Source organism: Apis cerana, linkage group LG3, assembly GCF_029169275.1.
Source record: "Apis cerana isolate GH-2021 linkage group LG3, AcerK_1.0, whole genome shotgun sequence".
NCBI classification, from domain to species: domain Eukaryota; kingdom Metazoa; phylum Arthropoda; class Insecta; order Hymenoptera; family Apidae; genus Apis; species Apis cerana.
The window spans coordinates 3091114-3111296 of record NC_083854.1 but is presented as its reverse complement, the minus strand read 5'-3'; the positions used below and the strand labels follow the sequence as shown (position 1 = coordinate 3111296).

General features: G+C 31.3%; 6 protein-coding genes across 10 annotated transcripts in view; 3 read left to right on the top strand and 3 right to left on the bottom strand.

The window, feature by feature from the left end:
- LOC107997076 (uncharacterized) overlaps positions 1 to 865 on the top strand; it is a 41192-nt gene extending 40327 nt beyond the window's left edge. Inside the window, exons 3-4 of the mRNA XM_017055458.3 lie at positions 37 to 214; positions 400 to 865. Of these exons, the coding sequence (XP_016910947.1) occupies positions 37 to 214; positions 400 to 632 (411 nt within the window). The 3' untranslated portion in view covers positions 633 to 865. The remainder of the gene's footprint in view (positions 1 to 36; positions 215 to 399) is intronic.
- Positions 866 to 2969: 2104 nt separating this feature from the next.
- LOC107997078 (mediator of RNA polymerase II transcription subunit 22-like) lies at positions 2970 to 3896 on the bottom strand. Its single transcript, XM_017055463.3, has 2 exons — positions 3650 to 3896; positions 2970 to 3413 (listed from the first exon to the last, which is right to left on the bottom strand). Exons 1-2 carry the CDS (start codon positions 3750 to 3752, stop codon positions 3094 to 3096), a joined length of 423 nt encoding a protein of 140 aa, XP_016910952.1. The 5' UTR covers positions 3753 to 3896; the 3' UTR covers positions 2970 to 3093.
- Positions 3897 to 4646: 750 nt separating this feature from the next.
- LOC107997077 (gamma-aminobutyric acid type B receptor subunit 1) lies at positions 4647 to 13516 on the top strand. Of its 4 annotated transcripts, none has more exons than XM_017055462.3 (12): positions 4647 to 4787; positions 5172 to 5270; positions 5363 to 5497; positions 5577 to 5747; positions 6144 to 6642; positions 7272 to 7399; positions 7490 to 7782; positions 8025 to 8268; positions 8509 to 8716; positions 8904 to 9298; positions 9595 to 9733; positions 12162 to 13516. In XM_017055462.3, exons 1-12 carry the CDS (start codon positions 4653 to 4655, stop codon positions 12179 to 12181), a joined length of 2466 nt encoding a protein of 821 aa, XP_016910951.1. In that variant the 5' UTR covers positions 4647 to 4652; the 3' UTR covers positions 12182 to 13516. The 4 variants fall into 4 exon arrangements, with proteins under 4 accessions (XP_016910951.1, XP_016910948.1, XP_061928164.1 ...); XM_017055459.3 differs by having other exon boundaries at positions 8473 to 8716; XM_062072180.1 differs by having other exon boundaries at positions 9595 to 13516.
- LOC107997099 (uncharacterized) lies at positions 13389 to 15084 on the bottom strand. The gene is made up of 3 exons (XM_017055504.3): positions 14902 to 15084; positions 14690 to 14836; positions 13389 to 14529 (listed from the first exon to the last, which is right to left on the bottom strand). Exons 1-3 carry the CDS (start codon positions 14923 to 14925, stop codon positions 14128 to 14130), a joined length of 573 nt encoding a protein of 190 aa, XP_016910993.1. The 5' UTR covers positions 14926 to 15084; the 3' UTR covers positions 13389 to 14127.
- Positions 13605 to 17905, top strand: LOC107997096 (nuclear pore complex protein Nup54-like). Of its 2 annotated transcripts, none has more exons than XM_017055502.3 (5): positions 13605 to 13816; positions 15440 to 15949; positions 16023 to 16924; positions 17013 to 17240; positions 17319 to 17905. In XM_017055502.3, exons 1-5 carry the CDS (start codon positions 13717 to 13719, stop codon positions 17439 to 17441), a joined length of 1863 nt encoding a protein of 620 aa, XP_016910991.1. In that variant the 5' UTR covers positions 13605 to 13716; the 3' UTR covers positions 17442 to 17905. The 2 variants fall into 2 exon arrangements, with proteins under 2 accessions (XP_016910991.1, XP_016910990.1); XM_017055501.3 differs by having other exon boundaries at positions 13608 to 13816; positions 15437 to 15949.
- Positions 17893 to 20183, bottom strand: part of LOC107997098 (zinc finger protein GLI1) — a 5542-nt gene continuing 3251 nt past the window's right edge. The window contains exon 3 of the mRNA XM_017055503.3: positions 17893 to 20139. Coding sequence (XP_016910992.1) covers positions 18888 to 20139 — 1252 coding nt within the window. The 3' untranslated portion in view covers positions 17893 to 18887. The remainder of the gene's footprint in view (positions 20140 to 20183) is intronic.

Sequence of the window (20183 nt, the reverse complement as noted above, 5' to 3'; positions counted from 1 at the left end):
ATGCTATTGAATTGATCGATATCCCAATTGTTTCAGCATCGAATACAATTTGATGACACGGCTACCCGTACCTTCGAATATCCAAGCGAGGCATCGATGCTGGAGGGTGAGAGCAATGTGGATGGTGAAACTTCCGGTTCCGTCGAGCAATCAACTCCGATCAGTAATAAAACGTCCTCGACCAATTCGGCTACCAGCATGTCAACCCTACTCGGTAATTTTAATCATTCTTTCCCGTTAAAACAAGCCTCTACATATTTTTATTTCCCTTCTTTTTATTTTTTTATTCAGATTCGAAATTTCTATTCAAACATAAATTTTTCACTCTTTACTGTATATGTCGCACATGTTTCTCTCCAATTTATAACCACATTGAAAGCTAATGTTTGTTTCCTGCAGGTGGTAGTGGTGGCCTAGCCAATTACACTCCTAGCAAAGTCGACTTGACATCAGAAGGATTCGAGTTGGGTGTAACCAGAGCGATGTCCTCGAATTTGGCAACCTCGACATCATCGTGTCCGATAACCACGACAACATCCCAACCAGAGAACGAAACCGAAGTGGATTACCTGAAACCAGCTCAAGACGCGGGTGCATGGGGTTCCGAAACGACCGGTGATCTGCTCTATTGACGCGACTGAAAAAAGCCGAGAAAAATACGCGTGAAGCGAGAAATATATTGCTAAAAGCTCAAAGCTCTCGAATCAGAGCGAGGAATCTGAAAATTCCGACTAACTATTTAGAAGACTAATTGCAAAAAAAAAAAAGAAAAAAAAGAATTTTTCTTTCCTTTTTTTCGTAGGCACGAAAGGAAGAGTCTTTTATAGAGAAGCGAATGATTATTATAGGAAAAAAAAAAGAAAAATAATGTTCGAGGTTTTTTCGAGCGCTCTCGAATGAACGTCAACGTGACGATTGCTCACCTTACCATTATAAGAGAAACTGTAACTTTTCAAGAAATGCATCACGCGATGCGTTCACGATCGAGATAAATTATATTTACATAGGATAGTTCGGTGTCATAAGAACTGCGCGCAATACTCTTTCAATAATTCAAAGGATGAATCAAAAAAAAAAAAAAGGGCGAAAAAGGAGAGTAAAAATCCATTCGTGAACGCGTCGAAAGAGAAGCAATCCTTTCTTAGATAGTTAAGCTGGAGAAACAATCCAGCATCATTCCAAGTATATGCATTTACTTTGTATTATTATGATTATTAACGAAGTGAACAGACTTTTCCTAAGTAACTGTGTAACTGAAACTGCCAAGACGTATCAGTGCTTTTTTTTTCTTTTTTGATAGCACTTTAAACGGAGAGCCCAGTGATCGGTGAAAACAGAAAAGAAAGAAAGGAAAAAACGAGCATATCATCTTTTTGGTATACTTTTTTATAACAAACGAAGAGAAGTCGACGATGGAACTGAAAATTTTGTACCCTTTTTGAGATTACTTTAACGCTGAGCCGTTTAACGTTCAAGCTGTCAATCAAAGGCCAGAGTTTTATGCAGGATTTAAAAAAAAAAATTATTGATTGAATGTAAAAAAAAAAATCGATTAAGAAAAAAACATTAAAAATTTCGAATTTAAATTTTTGTAAAAGATTTAGCCAAAGTAGAGTATAAGTCTACTTAATATATTTAATATTATATATATATATACAATAAGTCGACGTTTTGGTCCAGGAATAATCTTGCAATTGTAAATTCCGAAAAATTCATTATTTATATAAATATATGTTAAATCATACCAATATCTTTTATGGATGCTCAAGATAAGATATTAGATATGTATGCGGTATAATTTTGTTGAGTTTGTTTCGTTTTTTTTTTGTTTCTTATACATTTGGACGAGGACCAAACAAAAAAAACCAATATGTAATAGATATAAAAATTACGAGAAAAAATTAATTTGTTAATAACGAATGTTAATTTTAAGCAAATCAAATTTTGTATATACTAAATTATTATCAATCTCAAAGTTTTATTTAGTTTATGTTATATAATTAAATTGCTTTGAGATTGATTTATTATGTGTACTTTTGTTTCTTTTTCGTTGTCCATAATATTTGAAGTGGTAACACAAACGTCGAAAAATTAAAAATGTTATGTTGATTCGCGTGTTTGAAGTATGATTGCGACAGTATGGTTAACTTTCGATTAGAATTTAATCGCGTGATCGCGGACTGATTCAAGGGTAAACGTGCGATATGATGATAATAATTAACGATAAACATGCATCTATACATTGAAATAACAATTGTGTTCCAATTTCCGTCACAGTATTTAATGAATATTGTTATTTCGATTGCGTATTTCGAGACGCAATCGTTTTTTCATTTAATTTCATTGTCATTCGATCGATGCTTGATGGGTCTGTGTCACAGCGTTACATTTTACACTGTGATATTTTTATTATTTTTTCATAATAATGATATATATATATAATTGCTTCCAAATATTTTAAGAAACCAGTACCGTGTCGACCGATCAGTTTGTATTTTCATAATACTATATAACGGAGTGAACGAGATTACGATGATTGAAACATTCCAAATTCTAAAATCATGCATTTTTGCTTTCAATCTGATCGCACGATTGTGAGTCGATGTAATCTCGCTACTCCGGTCGAGGGAACTCCGTATTATTTCTGTAAATTATCGCTGTACAGTATGGAAAGGCATCGTCATTCAAGTAAAGGATTATAAAAGGAAATAGTATATTAAGATTATCCTTCTTATTATTATTATTCTTATGATTATTCTCATTATTATTATTGTCATTATTATCCGAAGCTTGAAGACACAATTACCTTATTGAGTATACTTACAAGTTAGAAGTATTGTGTGATGTATCGTCTGTGTGTTATTAAAGTATTCAAGTAATAAAATGAAATAAGTATGCCCGAATTATTATGTCGTCATGCCTATCTTTTTGGCGTGTCTTATCAGACTCCCAAATGAAAAATAGGAATGTACTATCAAAACTATTCTTATTTATTTAAATAAATATATACAGTTTATTGAACAAATAAATAATATTTCAGTCAATTCATCCAAGAATACAATTGCACATCCTTATAAATATCTAAAACTTGTGTTATTTATATATTGATGTGTAATATTCTTCTTCCAAATCATATAAATCTGCAGCCATATCATCTCTTAAAGATGCTAATTTTTGATCACATTCAGCTTGTTTTGTCCTAAATAATTTACTATTTTGTGCTATAGCTTCATTTACTGATGGAAAATCGTTGAGTATCAAATACTGTTTTATATCAGATACAAGTTTCATTAAAGATTCTCCAGCACGAACAATATTCGCTGCTCTGACATGCATTTCATAAGTATCTTGTTCACATTGTGTCATACGAGATAATTGGGAATCACTTTCTCCTTTGGCTAACTTTATAATTTCTATAAAATAGTAAAAATAATTTAAAATTCTTATAAATCTAAATAATTATCGTTAAGTTATAGGTTAGATTTGATAAATCATAAATATATTCAATAAAAAAAAAGTATAAATAATTTTAATTTAAAAGAAAACAATGAATTAAGAAAGATATTATTATATTTTCTAATATAAAATTACTTTTTATATAAACTTTATTATTGCATATTATTTAAAAAATTAAGGTTAGAAAGACCACCTTCAAAATTTTCAAGCATAGACTTCACATCTTCCTTTAATCTCGTAGTGTAAGATTTCAATAAAGCTTCTTTACTTTGTGGCAATGCTCGTTGTGCAGCCATTATTTAACACTAAAAATTAAATTTTATTGTATAAAAACGTATTTAATACACTACGAAAATTCAAACCACTAAATAGAGATTTTTGAATATGATAGTTGTAATGTTTATGAGTAGAGGTCGCTGAAATCAGTATTAAAGTCGGTATAGCAGTCAAGTTTAATTCTCGAAAATTCATAAGCTGATTGATTTACTCTTTTATCTAGTTTGTCTTCAAACTGTTCAAATCGTTTCATGACTACCATCAGTTGATGCGATTTTATCGACCGGACACATGTATACACTAACTCAAAATCGCAATCATCTCGAGAACGAGTGATCGATAATCTTCTTGAAAAAACACGAGAAATCTCGAAATTAGATTTTTGACGAGACTATCATTCACAAGTGAAGCATAAGGTCGAATCGTTTATATATTGATTTTCTAGAAGAAACCTAGACAGAAAGCCACCTATCCCCACTACGATCCTTGAAAACCGGGATGAAATCAATAGAAAGCTCACGCGAACTCTCCGTCTTTGGTAAATTCATTCGCACGCGAAATTTCACGGGGTATCACGCAGGGAGGAGCGTCGAGGCCGGGTAAATGCGATGGAGAACGTAAGGACACTGTTTTAATGCCGCGTACGTCGCGTTTCGAAAGGGAAACCGAGAATATCGGGTTATCCCCTCGAAGTGCGCCGTTCTCGGCTTGTGAAATCTCGTACAAGGATAAAATCATCATTCTATAAATTAGTGATATTCATTCGTAAACGATCAGCGATCAACGACGATGGCTGTGATTTACATAAAGAAAGTGCGATACTCAGCATTGTGGTCTTGGGGTGTGTCGTAAAAAAAAGGAAAAGTAGAAAGTTTAAGCTCGTTTACACGAATAAATGACAAAATTTGACGAACGTCGCGATGATAAAGCTTCTAATACTTTTAACATTGACGAAAGTGATCGGAGGTTCGTTACCTCCCGACGATGCCGACAATGTGTTGCATATCGGTGGCATTTTTCCGATAGGAGGCAAGGGCGGATGGCAGGGTGGCCAGGTGAGTAATAAATATTATATTATATTATGTACATTATATTATATAAATATTATATTTCTTATTTAAAATTTTTTATGTAGCATTTTTTTATTTTTTATCAATTATATTATTAATATTGCCTTAAGCTCATATATATCCTTTAACTTTTAAATAAAATTAGAAAATTGTATCCGATTTATAAACATTTTGAATCAGATTTAATTTTTTTTTTACAGAGAGACTTTTTGTTTCAAGAAAATTGATAATAACTTCAGTTTTCACTTATACTTCTACTTGTTAGATGAGATAATTTTAATTAAAATTTTAATTAAAAATGACAATATTTTTTTCCTTTTCTTTTATATAAAATATTATATAAAAATTAATGAACATTCCACTTAATAGGCTTGTATGCCAGCTGTAAACCTGGCTCTCGATGATGTTAATCATGAAAAAAATTTGTTACCTGGATTCATATTGAAGCTTCACTCAAATGATAGCCAGGTATATGAAATGCTTAATAATATTTTGAAAAAAACACTATAGACACAATCATAGCAGAAAGATTTCTTTAAATTTTTGTATTATTATTTCAGTGTGAGCCAGGACTCGGTGCCTCGGTCATGTATAATCTATTATACTATAAACCGCATAAATTAATGTTGTTAGCTGGATGTAGTACTGTTTGTACAACTGTTGCAGAGGCAGCGAAGATGTGGCATCTAGTTGTGGTGAGTGTCAAAAAGGATTATTTAAAAAAAAGAAAAAAAAGAGATAAAAATAAATTATTATATAAATTACGATCTTTAGTTATGTTATGGTGCATCATCGCCTGCATTGTCCGATCGAAATCGGTTCCCGACGCTTTTTAGGACACACCCATCAGCTACGGTGCATAATCCTACGAGAATCAAATTGTTGCAAAAATTTGATTGGTCTCGAGTGGCAATCTTGCAGCAAGCCGAAGAAGTGTTCATATCTGTAAGATCATATCTGTAAGATCTCTTATGCAAATTAGTAAACTGGATTTTTATTTAAATACATATTTTTAATATTTTATATATATATTATATTTCACATATAATTACATTTAAAATGAGATATTGTTATATTGTTACATTGAAATATCAGATGTGTGATAAATAGATCTTTTGTAACAAAAAGTTACAAAAATGAATCAATTATAGTAAAACACATATTATTCATTATATTATGCATTATTATATATTACATTATAATACAAATTATACATATTAGCTGAATTTGTATTTGTACAGAAGTTGTATAAAAATCCTCAGTTTACGAATTAATATTTAAATTTTTAAACACGATTCAAAATTATTTTCTATTTTTACTTTTGTCTTTCTCTGTTGACAGACTGTAGAAGATTTAGAAGCACGTTGCAAAGAAGCAGGGATAGAAATAGTTACACGCCAAAGCTTCTTGTCTGATCCATCTGATGCCGTAAGGAATTTACGTAGACAAGATGCTAGAATCATTGTTGGTTTATTTTACGTAGTAGCCGCGAGGAGAGTTCTTTGCGAATTGTATCATCAAAATCTTTATGGAAAAAGTTATGTGTGGTTTTTCATTGGTTGGTACGAGGACAATTGGTACGAGGTAAATTTAAACGAAGAAGGAATTACTTGCACAAAAGATCAAATGAGGCTGGCAGCTGAAGGGCACTTGACGACCGAAGCTCTGATGTGGAATCAGAATAATGACACGACAATCAGTGGGATGACTTCCGAGGATTTTAGGCAGAGATTGAACAAAATGTTGAAGGAAGATGGATTTGATATCGATAATAATCGTTACCCTGAAGGATATCAAGAGGCACCTCTCGCTTATGATGCAGTTTGGTCAGTAGCGCTAGGTATGAAATCAAATTACTATCAGCAGGGCCACATTTATTTCAAAGCGTATTAAGCTAATACACGTACATTTTATTGTATTTCTTATTCACAAATAATAATATAAAAAATAATTTAATTATAGTTGTAAGATAAAATAATTCTTTTTAAACATTAAATATAAAAGATTATTGAAAATAGAAACGTAAAATTTAATTAAAGCTTTCTTATTCATAAAAAAAATTAACAACAAATTGATCAAATATTATTTAGAAGGAACAATTAGTATGCAATTTGGTTTATAATGGAAATATTAATTTTCATTTATAATAAATGTATATGAAGTAATTGAAATAGATTTATTTTAGTGAAATTTTAATATCAATGATATTGTGTCTAAGATGTTCAACAGTATAAATGCGACCCTGAATATCAGTAATGATGGGATCAAGCTTAATATTTACTTATAAATCCGATGCAAAAGATTTTATTTTTTCCGTATAAAAGTATTTGAAAATATATCTCTTCTTTTTTTCGAAATACTTAAAAAAGATTCTTTAAAGAATCTATATTCTGCAATATACTTGATTCCATCGCTAGTTATTAATCATGGAAGAATTTTTCTCTCATATGTTTCCTGTTTGAACCGCAGCTTTCAATAAAACAATGGAGAAGCTGAGTAAGCAAGGAAAGAGCCTAAAAAACTTCAGTTATACTGACAAGGAGATAGCAAATGAAATTTACTCGGCGATCAACTCCACTCAATTTTTAGGAGTATCTGTACGTGACTCGGCTAAAAGTAGAAATAATATGCGAAGTCCTTTATTTCAAGTGGCGCCGATCTTTAATCGATCCTCGTATGTACTATAGGGATACGTTGCCTTTAGCTCACAAGGTGACAGAATTGCATTGACCCAAATCGAGCAAATGATCGATGGAAAGTACGTTAAGTTGGGATATTATGATACGCAAAGCGACAATTTGACATGGAGGAACATGGAAAGGTGGATCGGTGGTAAAGTACCACAAGATAGAACCATTGTGAAGACTGTTCTTAGGACGGTCTCATTGCCTTTATTTATTTGCATGGGGACTATATCTTCATTGGGAATCATAATAGCTGTGGCATTGATCATTTTTAATATATGGAATAGACATAGAAGGTATATTATATATATATACATATAAAATATAAAATTATAATTATGCTACATATTTATATATCAAGAATATAGAAAATATCTTTTACATATGTACATATATATGACTTCATAAAATTTCTCTATTTACATTCCAATGATTCCTAAATTTGAACAAGAGTAGAATATTTTTTAAAATGAACCTCTTTTTTAATCCAATATCTTCCTTAATAATTTTTTAAAAAGATTGATATTTTTCTTTACAGGGTTATAATGTCGTCACATCCTGTGTGCAATACTATAATGCTGATTGGAGTTATAGCATGTTTCGTGTCGGTGTTTCTATTAGGAATTGACGGTAGATTCGTCGCAGCTTGGGAATATCCAGCGGTCTGCCAAGCTAGATCTTGGATGTTGTCCACAGGTTTTACCTTAGCATTCGGGGCGATGTTTAGCAAAGTATGGCGCGTCCACAGACTTACGACAAAGACAAAAGCTGATCAAGCAAAAGTAAGTGATCGAAAAAAGGACAAATGCGGTTTAACCGCGGTTGAAAATGTTATAGAAAATTGAATCCAAATGAAACCCAATCGATTAGTGAATTAACAATTTGATTAATATTTCTAGTTTGTCACGCAGTGTGCCCGTCCCTGCATGGTTTGCAGATCCTGCTCGTATGACCCTCAACTTTAACATATTCTCGATTCTTTTTAGTTGTTCATGGCTAAACAAAAAGTTTCGTCCATACAGAAGAAAATTCAACCATGGAAGCTGTATACGATGGTAAGCGGATTGTTGGCAGTGGATATCGTTCTGTTAGTCTGTTGGCAAGTGCTTGATCCTTTGCAAAGGAAGATGGAGACATTCCCGTTGGAACTACCTCCGTTTGGTGATGATGATGCAAGGATCAGACCGGAATTGGAACATTGCGAGAGCACACACAATAACATTTGGCTTGGTAATGTTTTACATTGAGTAATAAATTTATTTCTTTAACGGAATTAACTAATGAAATTGATTGATTTTTTATTTTAATTATTTATATATAAGGGAAAAATTATTATGGATATAGGAAAATGCATACTGTAGATTGGTAATTTTGTTTCAAAAAATAAATTTCATTAAGCCTTGCGTACTTTTTCCAGGTTTGATTTATAGTTACAAAGGAATTATCCTGGTGTTCGGATTGTTTTTGGCGTACGAGACGAGAAGTATCAAAGTGAAACAGATCAATGATTCCAGATACGTTGGGATGTCGATATACAACGTGGTCGTTCTCTGTTTGATCACAGCTCCCGTAACAATGGTGATCGCTAGCCAGCAAGACGCCAGTTTCGCTTTCGTTGCACTCGCCATTATTTTTTGTTGTTTTTTAAGCATGGCGCTGATCTTTGTGCCTAAAGTGATCGAAGTGATCAGACATCCGAAAGATAAGGCTGAATCTAAGTACAATACCGATGTGGGTATGTCGAAAGAGGACGAGGAAAAATATCACAAACTTCTTAGCGAGAATGCCGAGCTTCAGAAACTTATTGCCGTGGTAAGGAAATTGTTTGATGTTTTTCTTTTTGGCAATGAGTGATAGAATCAAGCATATTTCGAGCAAACTTGAATATTGATCAGATCAGATTCAAATATTTAATGAAATAAGCATAATTTTGAGAAAGAGAAATTACTTTTAAATACATTCGAACTTGTATCAACTTTGTACTTTCTATGAATGGATATGAAAATGAAGAAAATTCTAAATAAAATCTAAAGATGGTCATTACATATTGAGTTTGATTTGTTTACAACTATCGACAATCTCTTATCACGAGGTTCATTTTTCTTCAGAAAGAAGAGAAGATCAAATTTCTGAAACAGACTTTGGCCGAGCGAGATGCGTTGAAAGATGGGAGCGGAAACCTTCCGAAGGATTCGCTGATAGTCGCCGATTTCGTAACAGGCGAAGGAACTTCGGATAGCGCAATCGGTGGGGGTATTTCTGTTTATACACAATCATCTCGAGCTTCTGCTTCTGATTTTGAGTTTTCAGGATCGTACTTGTAGATCGTGGATTTATGTTCTGTTCTTTCTATAAGTAGAAATCGTAACGAATTTAAGAAAGTGGGACCTAAATGGATAAAAAAGCATATTGTTTCTTTCTTACGACGTTTACTTTTTGATCTTTTTATTAATCCATCGAATCACGCGTTGTAGTTTCTCTCTCCTCTCTCTCTCTCTCTTTCTCTTTGTCACAAATTATTATTGGACGCATGTGAAAGTTTTAATTTCATTATACATGAATGGATTGTATTATTTTAGAAAAAATAATTTATTTAATGTTAATTAGTGTAATTGTTATTGTTTTCGATGAGTTTTTCCTATCGTTGTGATAATTATTGAATTCCTTTGTTACAAATACTCAATTTTTGTTCACAATATATAGATGCGTGATTTTTCAAAGTTTCTTTATAGATTAGAATTCCGTTTTGTAAAATACAAAATAAATAATCTAATCAAGTAAATATTTATATACTAGGATACATTCAAAATTTATTTTATGTGCAGTTTACTATTATCCTGGCTTGGTACGATTTGCCACAACTTTCTTCAATTTAAGAAGAATCTTTTTCTGAATTGCTTCTTTTAATTTTTCCAATTATTGAATATTCTTATATAAAACTAAAAATGGAAAAAGATTCTAATTTTTAAACGCTTTGAAAAATCATTGTTGTGTCTGCATATTTTGATAAAAAATAAAGTATATTTTATTACAGTATTTTATATTTAGTAAAGGAATTCAATTGCTAATACAAATATATATTGGATGAAAAGTAATCGAAAACAATAACGATTATATAAATCATATATATAATCGATTAAATAAATCATTTTTCGTAAAATGACAATCTATTCGTTTATAACGAAATCCGAAATCAAAACTTTTTACGCGTATTCCTATTTATATCGCACATCATATAAATTCAATTCGTTTCAATTTTGAACGAAACTTCGAAAGTTGAAAAATGACGCACCGAAGTGGGAAAGCAGAAACAAGCGACTCGTTAGCTCGAGACAGCTTTGTTTCTTAATTCATTGTTCGATGTGTAATATATTATTCGCCTTTTCTTGGGGCGATGCACTCTTTTTATGTACTTGGTGTCTAAACGTATAAATATTGAATGTAATGTATATAACAAGTCAAAGTATTAGATGTGCGTATGCGTAGTGAGATTAATAAAGCATTCTCAATGTAAAAGTAAATCCATACGCGCGAGATACTAATTGAATATCGCTGATCACATACAAATTGTTGGCCTACAATTGTCGCGCGCCTTGTTCTCGTTCACAACGACCTTTTCGTTAATTCGAGAGAGTCATTATTGCACAATTGCAGATATTTCCGACTATTGGGATTTTATTATTATACAGATATTTGTACAGAAAAGTTTTATCGAACGAATATCGATATCTTGATTCAATCACGTAAATTTCTCATCTAAGTTCTCTTGAATATCGATATTGATCGATATTCGATGTTAATCGATATTCGATGCTGATCGATATTCGATACGGGAACATCGCATAAATCGATTACGTAAGACGGACCAAACACTTCGTAAAATATATTTGCTAATTGTTAACTTTCGAATTTTTTATGCAAATTGTGGAATTGTCGAATTTTGTTGGCGAGACACGTCAACGTGGCAAATGGCACTATGATTCGAATTTATTCGCGTACGGTTTATACGGGTCCAAAAAAAGAAAAAAATAGAGAAAGGAAACACAGAGGAAAGAAACGTTCTCATTAATTCGCGAATGTTATATTTATAACACCTTCCACACGAGGTAAAAAAAGATATTTGATTTATTGTACAGTTTGAATCGCAATTAGCATCACGAATATTTCGTTTGCTGCAGGCCTAAATTCTTTTTTTATATGATTCACGCATGATTTGCAACAAATTGCAGTTAAATCTCGTTAGACAATAACCTGGTCGTTTCCGAGACAGCGTCAATATCGATATGTGAACCTCATGAAGTTTGCTCCCAAATTACGTATAACGAAACGTTGCACGGCACGCGAAATTGGTGTTTCGATGAAGAAAATGATGTTTATACGCGGACAACAAGATATTACATACTCACGCAAAAAACAACGTGCTAACGAGATTTAAACGCTTCAACATGTTGCGCCATTCATAAATAATTTGGGAGTCTTGATGAGGTGGATCGACAATTATTTATGGCCAACCAACGTTTAATCTTTCAGATTGCACTCTTAATAATGTAAAATATATAAATATGATGCTCCACTCGAATATCAATTATTTATGAATGGGCAAGAAAACAAAAATCTGTACGCTTATACCGCACAGATATCTGAAGGATTATCGTTTTTGAATTCTTCTTTTTAGAAACGGACCAGGTTGGCTGAACACAAGAGCCCCGTCGATTAGGATGACAAAAGCAATACGAGCATATAAACGAGCTAAAAGCTCTCACAAGGCAAAAAAAAAGCTATTTCTTTTTCTCTTCTAATATATTAAATGCACACATGCGTAATTCCCTCATACGAAAGTGCATATTCTTATTTTGTAACCGCAAAGAAACCGAGAATCGTGTGATTTGTAACACAAAAAATTCTATTCTGTCGTTGGCATCATCGATGAATTATTTTATCACGCATAGCGTAAGATAAATATCTCTAATAAGAGAGATATTTCAATCGTGTGAATTTTCGAGAGGAATGCAATCATGTTTCTCTCTATTTGTAAACGTGATTTAAACAAATGTTACACAGATTACTTAAAAAGAAATTCAAAAAAGGAACAACTATAAACGATGTGCAATTTAATTTATATTACGATTTAATCGAAAGATATTGTAACAAAGAAGATATTTAAGAATTATTTTATTTAAATGGGATGCCAAAGTTCAAATTTAAGAAATAATACGTGAATATTAAAATAGTTTTAAATCGTTGAGTTCAAAAGATGTTTTACATTATTGATGAGATGGTAATGTGATTTGACTGCAATTCAAATTTTGTCTATACACAAGACGACTTATGTATGTATATCGTAGATTGAGTAAGCCACAAAGCACAACTTTTTCGTATGTGCATTTCAATTTCGTCACTCTACGTATACATGATATTTATAGAAAAATTTTACGAACGTTTCTGTTGAATCGTTTCTAGTGTAATTATTATCGCGCTCATCTATGCATTTTTTACTATACTTCTTCGACCGACTGTCGCGCGAATCGCGCTTGACTAAAATATTATATGATATAAATATACTAGTCTTATTGAACTGTTAAAGAAAGTATCATATATATGTATGTTAGAATATGGAGATATATTTATTTTTAAGTTTTTAAATTATAAAATATTCGTTAAAAATTCTTATATTGTATATGTTATTGATAACCTTGCGCTTCGAAAAAAGCGTCCGCTCTCGAATCGATCAATCGTTCACGGATCTTTGCTGTGTTACAATTTCATAGTCGCAACGCTGTGCGTTCGAATTTATAATTGAAAACATTAATCTCGCGTGAATATATCGTTGTGATTTTACACAAGTTTACATGAAACCAAATGAACTTCATCGTTTCGAAACATTAAATGATGACTCGTATAATTCTCCAAAAAAATACGTATATTTAATACATCATAGATCCATATGGCGATTATGAAAAATATGTAGTACAAATGAAATACAATTGTATTAAAAAATCAAATAAACTTAGTTACAATTTAAGAATAAAATTGGTGCTATTATGATTTGGAAAGATTTAAGTGAATTTAAATAGTTAGAATTGTCACGTGATAAGCAGTCAGCATAGAAACGGAAATTTGTGGCGCATGTCAGCCGCCATATTCGTTATACTCTCGCTTATACAAAATCAGAAGGCGCGCGCGGTAAATCGTGTTTTTGTAATACATTAATTTTAGTTTTAATTTGAGAAATGTCATTTAGTACTGGATTCGGAGGAACAACTTCGACACCTGCTCCTGCATTTAGCTTTGGTGTTACAGCTTCTACTACGGCGACACCAGTGAAACCGGGTAAGTTGTCTACTTTTAGGTTAAGTCACATTTCACTTCTTCTCTTGTTATATATAAGTTACTTTTTCGAATATATTTTCAACAAATTTGCCATTCTGTGATTCTTATTGGGTCAAAATGTATTAAATGTTTTATATTTTTTGTAAAACTTATTATTGTAGATATATGTAAAATATCAATTTAAAAAACACTCCATTTTTCAATGTGCTGCCTCATCACAATGCCTACACATATAAATATCTTGTTTTTACATTACTATTTTACGATTCTTTAAGGCTGCATTTTATTCGAAAAAAAATTATTGCAAATTTTTAGTTTCGCATAGAACCACAGCTTGTTTTGTTTGTACTGCTTGAAATCTTATCTAGTAAAGGTTGATTCATTCCAGTACATCCTGGTTCACATTCCATATCTTCTTTTCCAAAGAAAGTACTCTTTCTTTTTGATTTAGTTATAATACATGCTGTGATACAACATAATAAGAATATTATCAATAGTGCAGTTAACAAAGCAATTAAAATCGATGAATGACCTGTAGGTTCTTTAGTAACTGGATGGTATTGTGGTTCTGTTACTGCTATTGCACGTGCAAATGGAGATGTTTTTTCAAAATGCACTAATTTAGTTATAACAGGAGGACTTGTATCCTCTAAATCATACATTTCACTTGGAATTTTACCCATTGTTGTTAACATAACCTCAGCTGTAACATCCTTTTATAATAATAAAACATGTTATAATTTATATTATAATATATACATATATAATAAAAAGTATATATGATAATATAAATAAAATAATAGTAAAGTAATAAAATATATATTATATGTAATTCTTAAATATAAATTATAAAATTAAAAAAATTAAAAGTACCCCAATTGCTACATCTGTTGTACCAAATTCATGTAACAATTCAGTAGACACATCTGAAGATTGATCATCATGACGAAGTACAACCTTCTTATTAGACATCGAAGCTAGTTTTATTAATTTATGAGCAAGTTGTCCATATTTTCCTTCCTGCTTGTTTAAAGAAATGAAATTTTTTGCATATTTTGTATATTTTATTCTGTTAATAACCTTACCTGATTTCCATTTAAGTATGACATGGTTTAAGATTTCGTTTTTTTATTATATTATTTATAATATCAAAAACTTTTTAATAATATGGAAAAATATGGAAATTATGGGATATTTTCTATGTATTTGAATTATTTGCAATACACGTTATTAAATTCTATAAATAAATAAAATGCAAATTATTATCGCGATCGTATGCAAGGCATTTCTATCAAATACATATTAGTTTTTCTATTTGAAGCAATTTCAAATCAATGAAAACAAAAATCAATTTTTGAAAATTATAAAACTTCACACTATACATTTATTATTTCGTAATGCGCTTATTTATCGCAAACGCATTGTTTAAATGTATACATATGTATTTTTTTTTAAATGTGTATATAAATAAATTTATATATACATATATATAAATAAATATAATAATAGTTTTTTTGTATATGAAATATAAATATCTTTTAATAATTGTTATTATCAATATAAAGTTGTCATGTTTTGTTTATTAAATTTATATTCCTCATTTGTAATTTAATATCTTAGCAGGATTTGGAACTTCATCTTTTGCATTTAATACACCATCAACCTCAGCACCCAGTCTGTTTGGTTCTTCTTCGACCCCAGCAGCAGGAGGATTTGGAAGTGGTGCTACTTTTGGATCACCAGCAGCCACTGGTTTTGGTAATACATCAACAAGTGGTTTTGCTTCTGCACCTACATTTGGTGCCACTTCTACCACTGCTTTTGGAACTACTCCAGTATTTGGTAGTACACCTGCTTCATCAGGCACTGCATTTGGAACTACTTCTACTTTTGGTACCACACCAGCCTCCAGCTCTGGCTTTGGTACATTTAGTGCCAATACAACATCTTCTTTAAGCTTTGGTGGTTTCAGTGCATTTGGAACTACAACAACCACATCAGCACCTTCCTTTTTTAAAGGATTTGGTACTACAAATACAGCTCCAACTTTTGGTACATCTACAGCTTTTGGTGCTTTTGGTACAAAGCCAGCAACTACAACTACATCTACTGGTTTTGGTGGTTTTGGAACAGGTAAATATTAATCAAATCATATTTTTGATTATCTTATATTTTTAATTACATATAGCAAACTATTTATGCACAGGATTTACTGGTTTTGGATCTGGTTTATCACAAACACAGCCCCAGTTTCAACAGCAACAGCAACAACAACAAACTGCTAATACTTTATCCGAAGCATTATATAATGCTGTATTTAATTGTCAATTGTATAATGATGAACGTGACAATATTATTGCAAGATGGAATCTTATACAAGCTTTATGGGGCACTGGAAAAGCTTACTATTACATGAATGCACCACCTATTGAACTTAATCAAGAAAATCCACTCTGTAGATTTAAAGCCATTGGATATAGTCGAATGCCTGAAGCTGACAATAATGATGGTCTTGTTGTACTTTGTTTTAACAAGAAAAAAAAGGATGTCAAAGAGGGAGAAGTACAATTGATCAGTTTTATGAATAATATTTTGGGAAATAAACCCAACTTAACGCTTACAATAGACAATATTAAATCAACTGGAGAAGATAAAAGTCAAGTGACCATTTTTGTCACTGAGAAAGGAATTACAGGAGCTCCAAGGAAGATTCCTGCTAATGAATTAGTTACATATTTATCACAACCAATGCAAAAGCAACAATTAATGCAAAATGGTGTAGAAGATATATTACCTTTAGTCAAATTAGATCCAGCACAACTTAAAGAATATTTAGATAATCCACCTTGTTCTATTGATTTACGATTATGGAAACAAGCTCAATTGGATAATCCTAATCCAGAACTTTATATACCTGTGCCAATGATTGGTTTTCAACAAGTCAAGCACAGATTAAAATGTCAAGAAGAAGAAACAACAAGACATAGAAATTTTCTAGATATGGCAGCTGAAGAAATACAAAGATTACAAAGACAACATATGGCAATACAAGCTAGACTAAAAGAACATCGAAGAACATTATTAGAACTTCAACATAGAGTATTACAAGTATATAAATATATTTTCTCTGATTATTTTTATTATGATTATTTTTTATTACATATGTATATTTTTATATATTCAAATATTTTTTAAGGTACTTGTACGCCAAGAAATTACACGTAAAGTTGGATTATCTTTACAACCTGAAGAAGAAGTTCTAACGCGTAGGTTCGAAGCCATGCATTCTCAAGTTAGCGCTCCAACTCAATTCAAAGGTAGAATTAGTGAAATGCTTTCTCAATTAAGAATGAGAAATCATATAGACACTCACAATCAAGAAAGGTATGCAATGGATCCTATAGCTCAAGATGATATAAAAACGGTATGTAAATACATAACAAAAATGATAAAAAATAATGAAAATAAAAATATATATAATTTATGTTTTCTTTTTTATTAGTATTTAACAATGGAGCAACATGGTATGGCACAACTTATAGCAACAATAAATTCTGATTTGGAAAGCTTGAAAATTATTAAAGATGGAATGTCTGAAATCCTAATGAGTCATAATATATCGTGAGAGTTATATTTAATATTACGAATTGTTTATGTATTTTTATGAACATAATTGGAGTGATAATTAATATTATTCCGACAACAAGTTTGCAAGAACTTAAATGAAACCTACAATTACAAATAGAGGTTTTATCTTTGTAAATTGACACCATATTTATTTTGAATTTACTTCTTAAATGCAACTATTAACTTTTCTTTTATTAAGAATTAAGTATATCTATTCAAAAACTTTGTTTTGCTTAAAAATAAAATTATTATGATAATTTTTCACGTATTAAATAACTAGTTAATAATGATCGTTAAAATAAAATCAATTCGAAGAAAAGTTCTTAAAACAAGTTGTCGCGAGGTTGTATTATATTCTTCCATCAATGTTATTAAAATGCGTTTGTAATATTTCTTATATCGAAAAAAAAAAATGAAATTTGTTATATGCTAAGAAAAAAAAATAAACATTTTTTATATAAATAATATTTTTTATTGAATAGTTTAATGTTATTAAACACACTCTTTTCATTGCAGAAACGTTCATACTTTTCTTCATGAATACCTTATACATAATACATCTTTATATACATATGATACATAGATGTTGAATATAATATATTGAATAATTTCTTTCAAACTCATTATGATACAGCTACGTTTTCAACCATAATATTTTTTGAAATTTCCATAAAATATGTAATATTTTACATCTTTTTTCTTCTATTTTGTTTGTTAAATTTGGGTTTAACGTATGTATATACAGGTTTCGACAATTATTTTGAATTGATCGAATTACCCGTAAACTTATATCTCAGATTTTTTAATTATTAACGAATTAAGATTGAGCAAATCTTATTCGATATCAAACTTGTTTCTGCTTTATAAGATAGACATTAATGTATTACAATATATATTTGGCTTCACAGTCTAACAAAAACGGACCAACTTTTTTTCATCTTTCTCACCGGTACATATCAATCCTCATCTTCCTTGATTTTTATTAGAGAAATTTCTCTAGTGATCAGCGAATTGAAAATACTTTACGTATACATATATATTTATAAAAAAAAAAAAATACTAATTCCAAAAAAAAAAAATAACATTCTTGCATAATTTTCAAAAATGACATAAAATTAGGAAAACGAAACTACCGGTTATAACTTAAAATATAGATTCAAATTTAACATTCTAGGTCGTCCTGAATCTATGTAAATATTGAAAAATGTTATAATTGAAAATAACATTTTTTAATATTAGGAAGCATCAAGAAAATATTCAAACATTAGGACGGCCTCGAAAGCCGAATATTAGTTATAATCGGTAGTTTAAAACAAATTTTTTTTCAAAACTTAAAATATATATCGATTTGTAAAAAAAACGTAGATCTGTAGGATTTTGAGTGTCTTTCTTATAGATAGCTTTTTTTTATAAAAGCTAACTTCCATGTGATTTAAAATTCTCTTTATTTATTAATCGTTAAATCTAATGGAAGATCCTGCTCCATTTCGACAACATTTTCATTCTTAACTCGAAGATCTTGTCCACAGGTATTGTTCGTATCCACGATGTTACCCCACATATTCTGCAATCCGTACTGCAAATCTACCGTGCCCAACAGATGTCTAAATAAAGGATTCTGTGTTTTAAGAATCAAATCTGAAAGGATCTTTGTTTTTTTCAAAATATCGTTATTATGTACGCAACATTTGTGACGACAACAACAATCGGTGGTATCTTTACAAATCTCTTCCTTGATCGGCATTTGCTCGACTTCCATCTTAAGATCTTCTGCTCGTTTTATCACAGAATGTCTCACAGGATCACTAATCCCAATATTTTCCTTTTTACATGGTGTGCTGTTAATGATCGACTCGATATTTCTGTAATCAACAGAGCTAATTTTACTGGGACATTCAACGGATTCTTCGATCTTAATAGGTGTCGATTGTGTTCCGATGCGAGGCAACGTATCAGGAACATGATGCGGACTGGACTGAGGCGATTGAATCGATTGCGGTGGACTTCCTTTAATGATCGCGTTATTAGAAACATACATAGGATTCACTTGAATTCTTTCCGGTATTATATAACTGTCATCGTAGATCCTTGGATAGATTTTCACTTCCTGTTCGTACGTTTTTCTAGGTGTTATCTGTTCCGGTTCCTTACGTTGGTCGTGAAGATTATACATGTTATTCCACTCAACAAAATTCCTCTGCTCTTCAAAACTATTGCTAGCTTTCGGGCTCAAACTTGACATGCTGCTTTCGATGCTACTATCTTTTTTATCAGACGATTCAGAGTGAGTACTACTACTTTGCTTTTCTGGTGAAACGGTGTCGAACCTTGTCTTTTCCTGAGAATTATTCTCCTCGAAACTCTTCTCTTGCACTTTATCGTTGTTATTTACGTAGTGTCTATATGTTTTTACATGCTTACGCAAAGATGAGGGATCAGTGTACCTCTTCGGGCAACCGGGAACCTTACAACAGTAAGGCTTATCTACGGCGTGAGTTCTGGTGTGCTTGAATCTGTCCGAGGAATTCGAGTAGGCTTTATTACAACCTTCGACAGGACAGACATAAGGACGTTCACCTGTATGGGAACGAGCGTGAATTTTGAGATTCTCCGCTCTGCTGAAACTTTTATCGCATTGAAAACAATGATGCGGCTTTTCATTCGTGTGCGTTCGGACATGGACCAGCATCTTATACCTAGAGAACGAAAAAAACGATGAAGTAAGAATTGAAATTCAATC

What these genes read in the sequence shown, in the direction of transcription:
- LOC107997099 (XM_017055504.3), bottom strand. Translation starts at nt 14,925, where the DNA reads ATGTCATACTTAAATGGAAATCAG. An exon ending in CATACTTAAATGGAAATCAG is followed by an intron (nt 14,837 to 14,901) that starts GTAAGGTTATTA and finishes TTAAACAAGCAG; the next exon opens with GAAGGAAAATATGGACAACT. An exon ending in CAACAGATGTAGCAATTGGG is followed by an intron (nt 14,530 to 14,689) that starts GTACTTTTAATT and finishes TTATTATAAAAG; the next exon opens with GATGTTACAGCTGAGGTTAT.
- LOC107997096 (XM_017055501.3), top strand. Translation starts at nt 13,717, where the DNA reads ATGTCATTTAGTACTGGATTCGGAGGAACAACTTCGACACCTGCTCCT. An exon ending in TTTTGGTGGTTTTGGAACAG is followed by an intron (nt 15,950 to 16,022) that starts GTAAATATTAAT and finishes ATTTATGCACAG; the next exon opens with GATTTACTGGTTTTGGATCT. An exon ending in CTCAAGATGATATAAAAACG is followed by an intron (nt 17,241 to 17,318) that starts GTATGTAAATAC and finishes CTTTTTTATTAG; the next exon opens with TATTTAACAATGGAGCAACA.
- LOC107997077 (XM_028666345.2), top strand. Translation starts at nt 4,653, where the DNA reads ATGATAAAGCTTCTAATACTTTTAACATTGACGAAAGTGATCGGAGGT. An exon ending in CAAAAGCTGATCAAGCAAAA is followed by an intron (nt 8,269 to 8,472) that starts GTAAGTGATCGA and finishes GATTCTTTTTAG; the next exon opens with TTGTTCATGGCTAAACAAAA. An exon ending in ACACAATAACATTTGGCTTG is followed by an intron (nt 8,717 to 8,903) that starts GTAATGTTTTAC and finishes TACTTTTTCCAG; the next exon opens with GTTTGATTTATAGTTACAAA.
- LOC107997078 (XM_017055463.3), bottom strand. Translation starts at nt 3,752, where the DNA reads ATGGCTGCACAACGAGCATTGCCACAAAGTAAAGAAGCTTTATTGAAA. An exon ending in TATGCTTGAAAATTTTGAAG is followed by an intron (nt 3,414 to 3,649) that starts GTGGTCTTTCTA and finishes ACTATTTTATAG; the next exon opens with AAATTATAAAGTTAGCCAAA.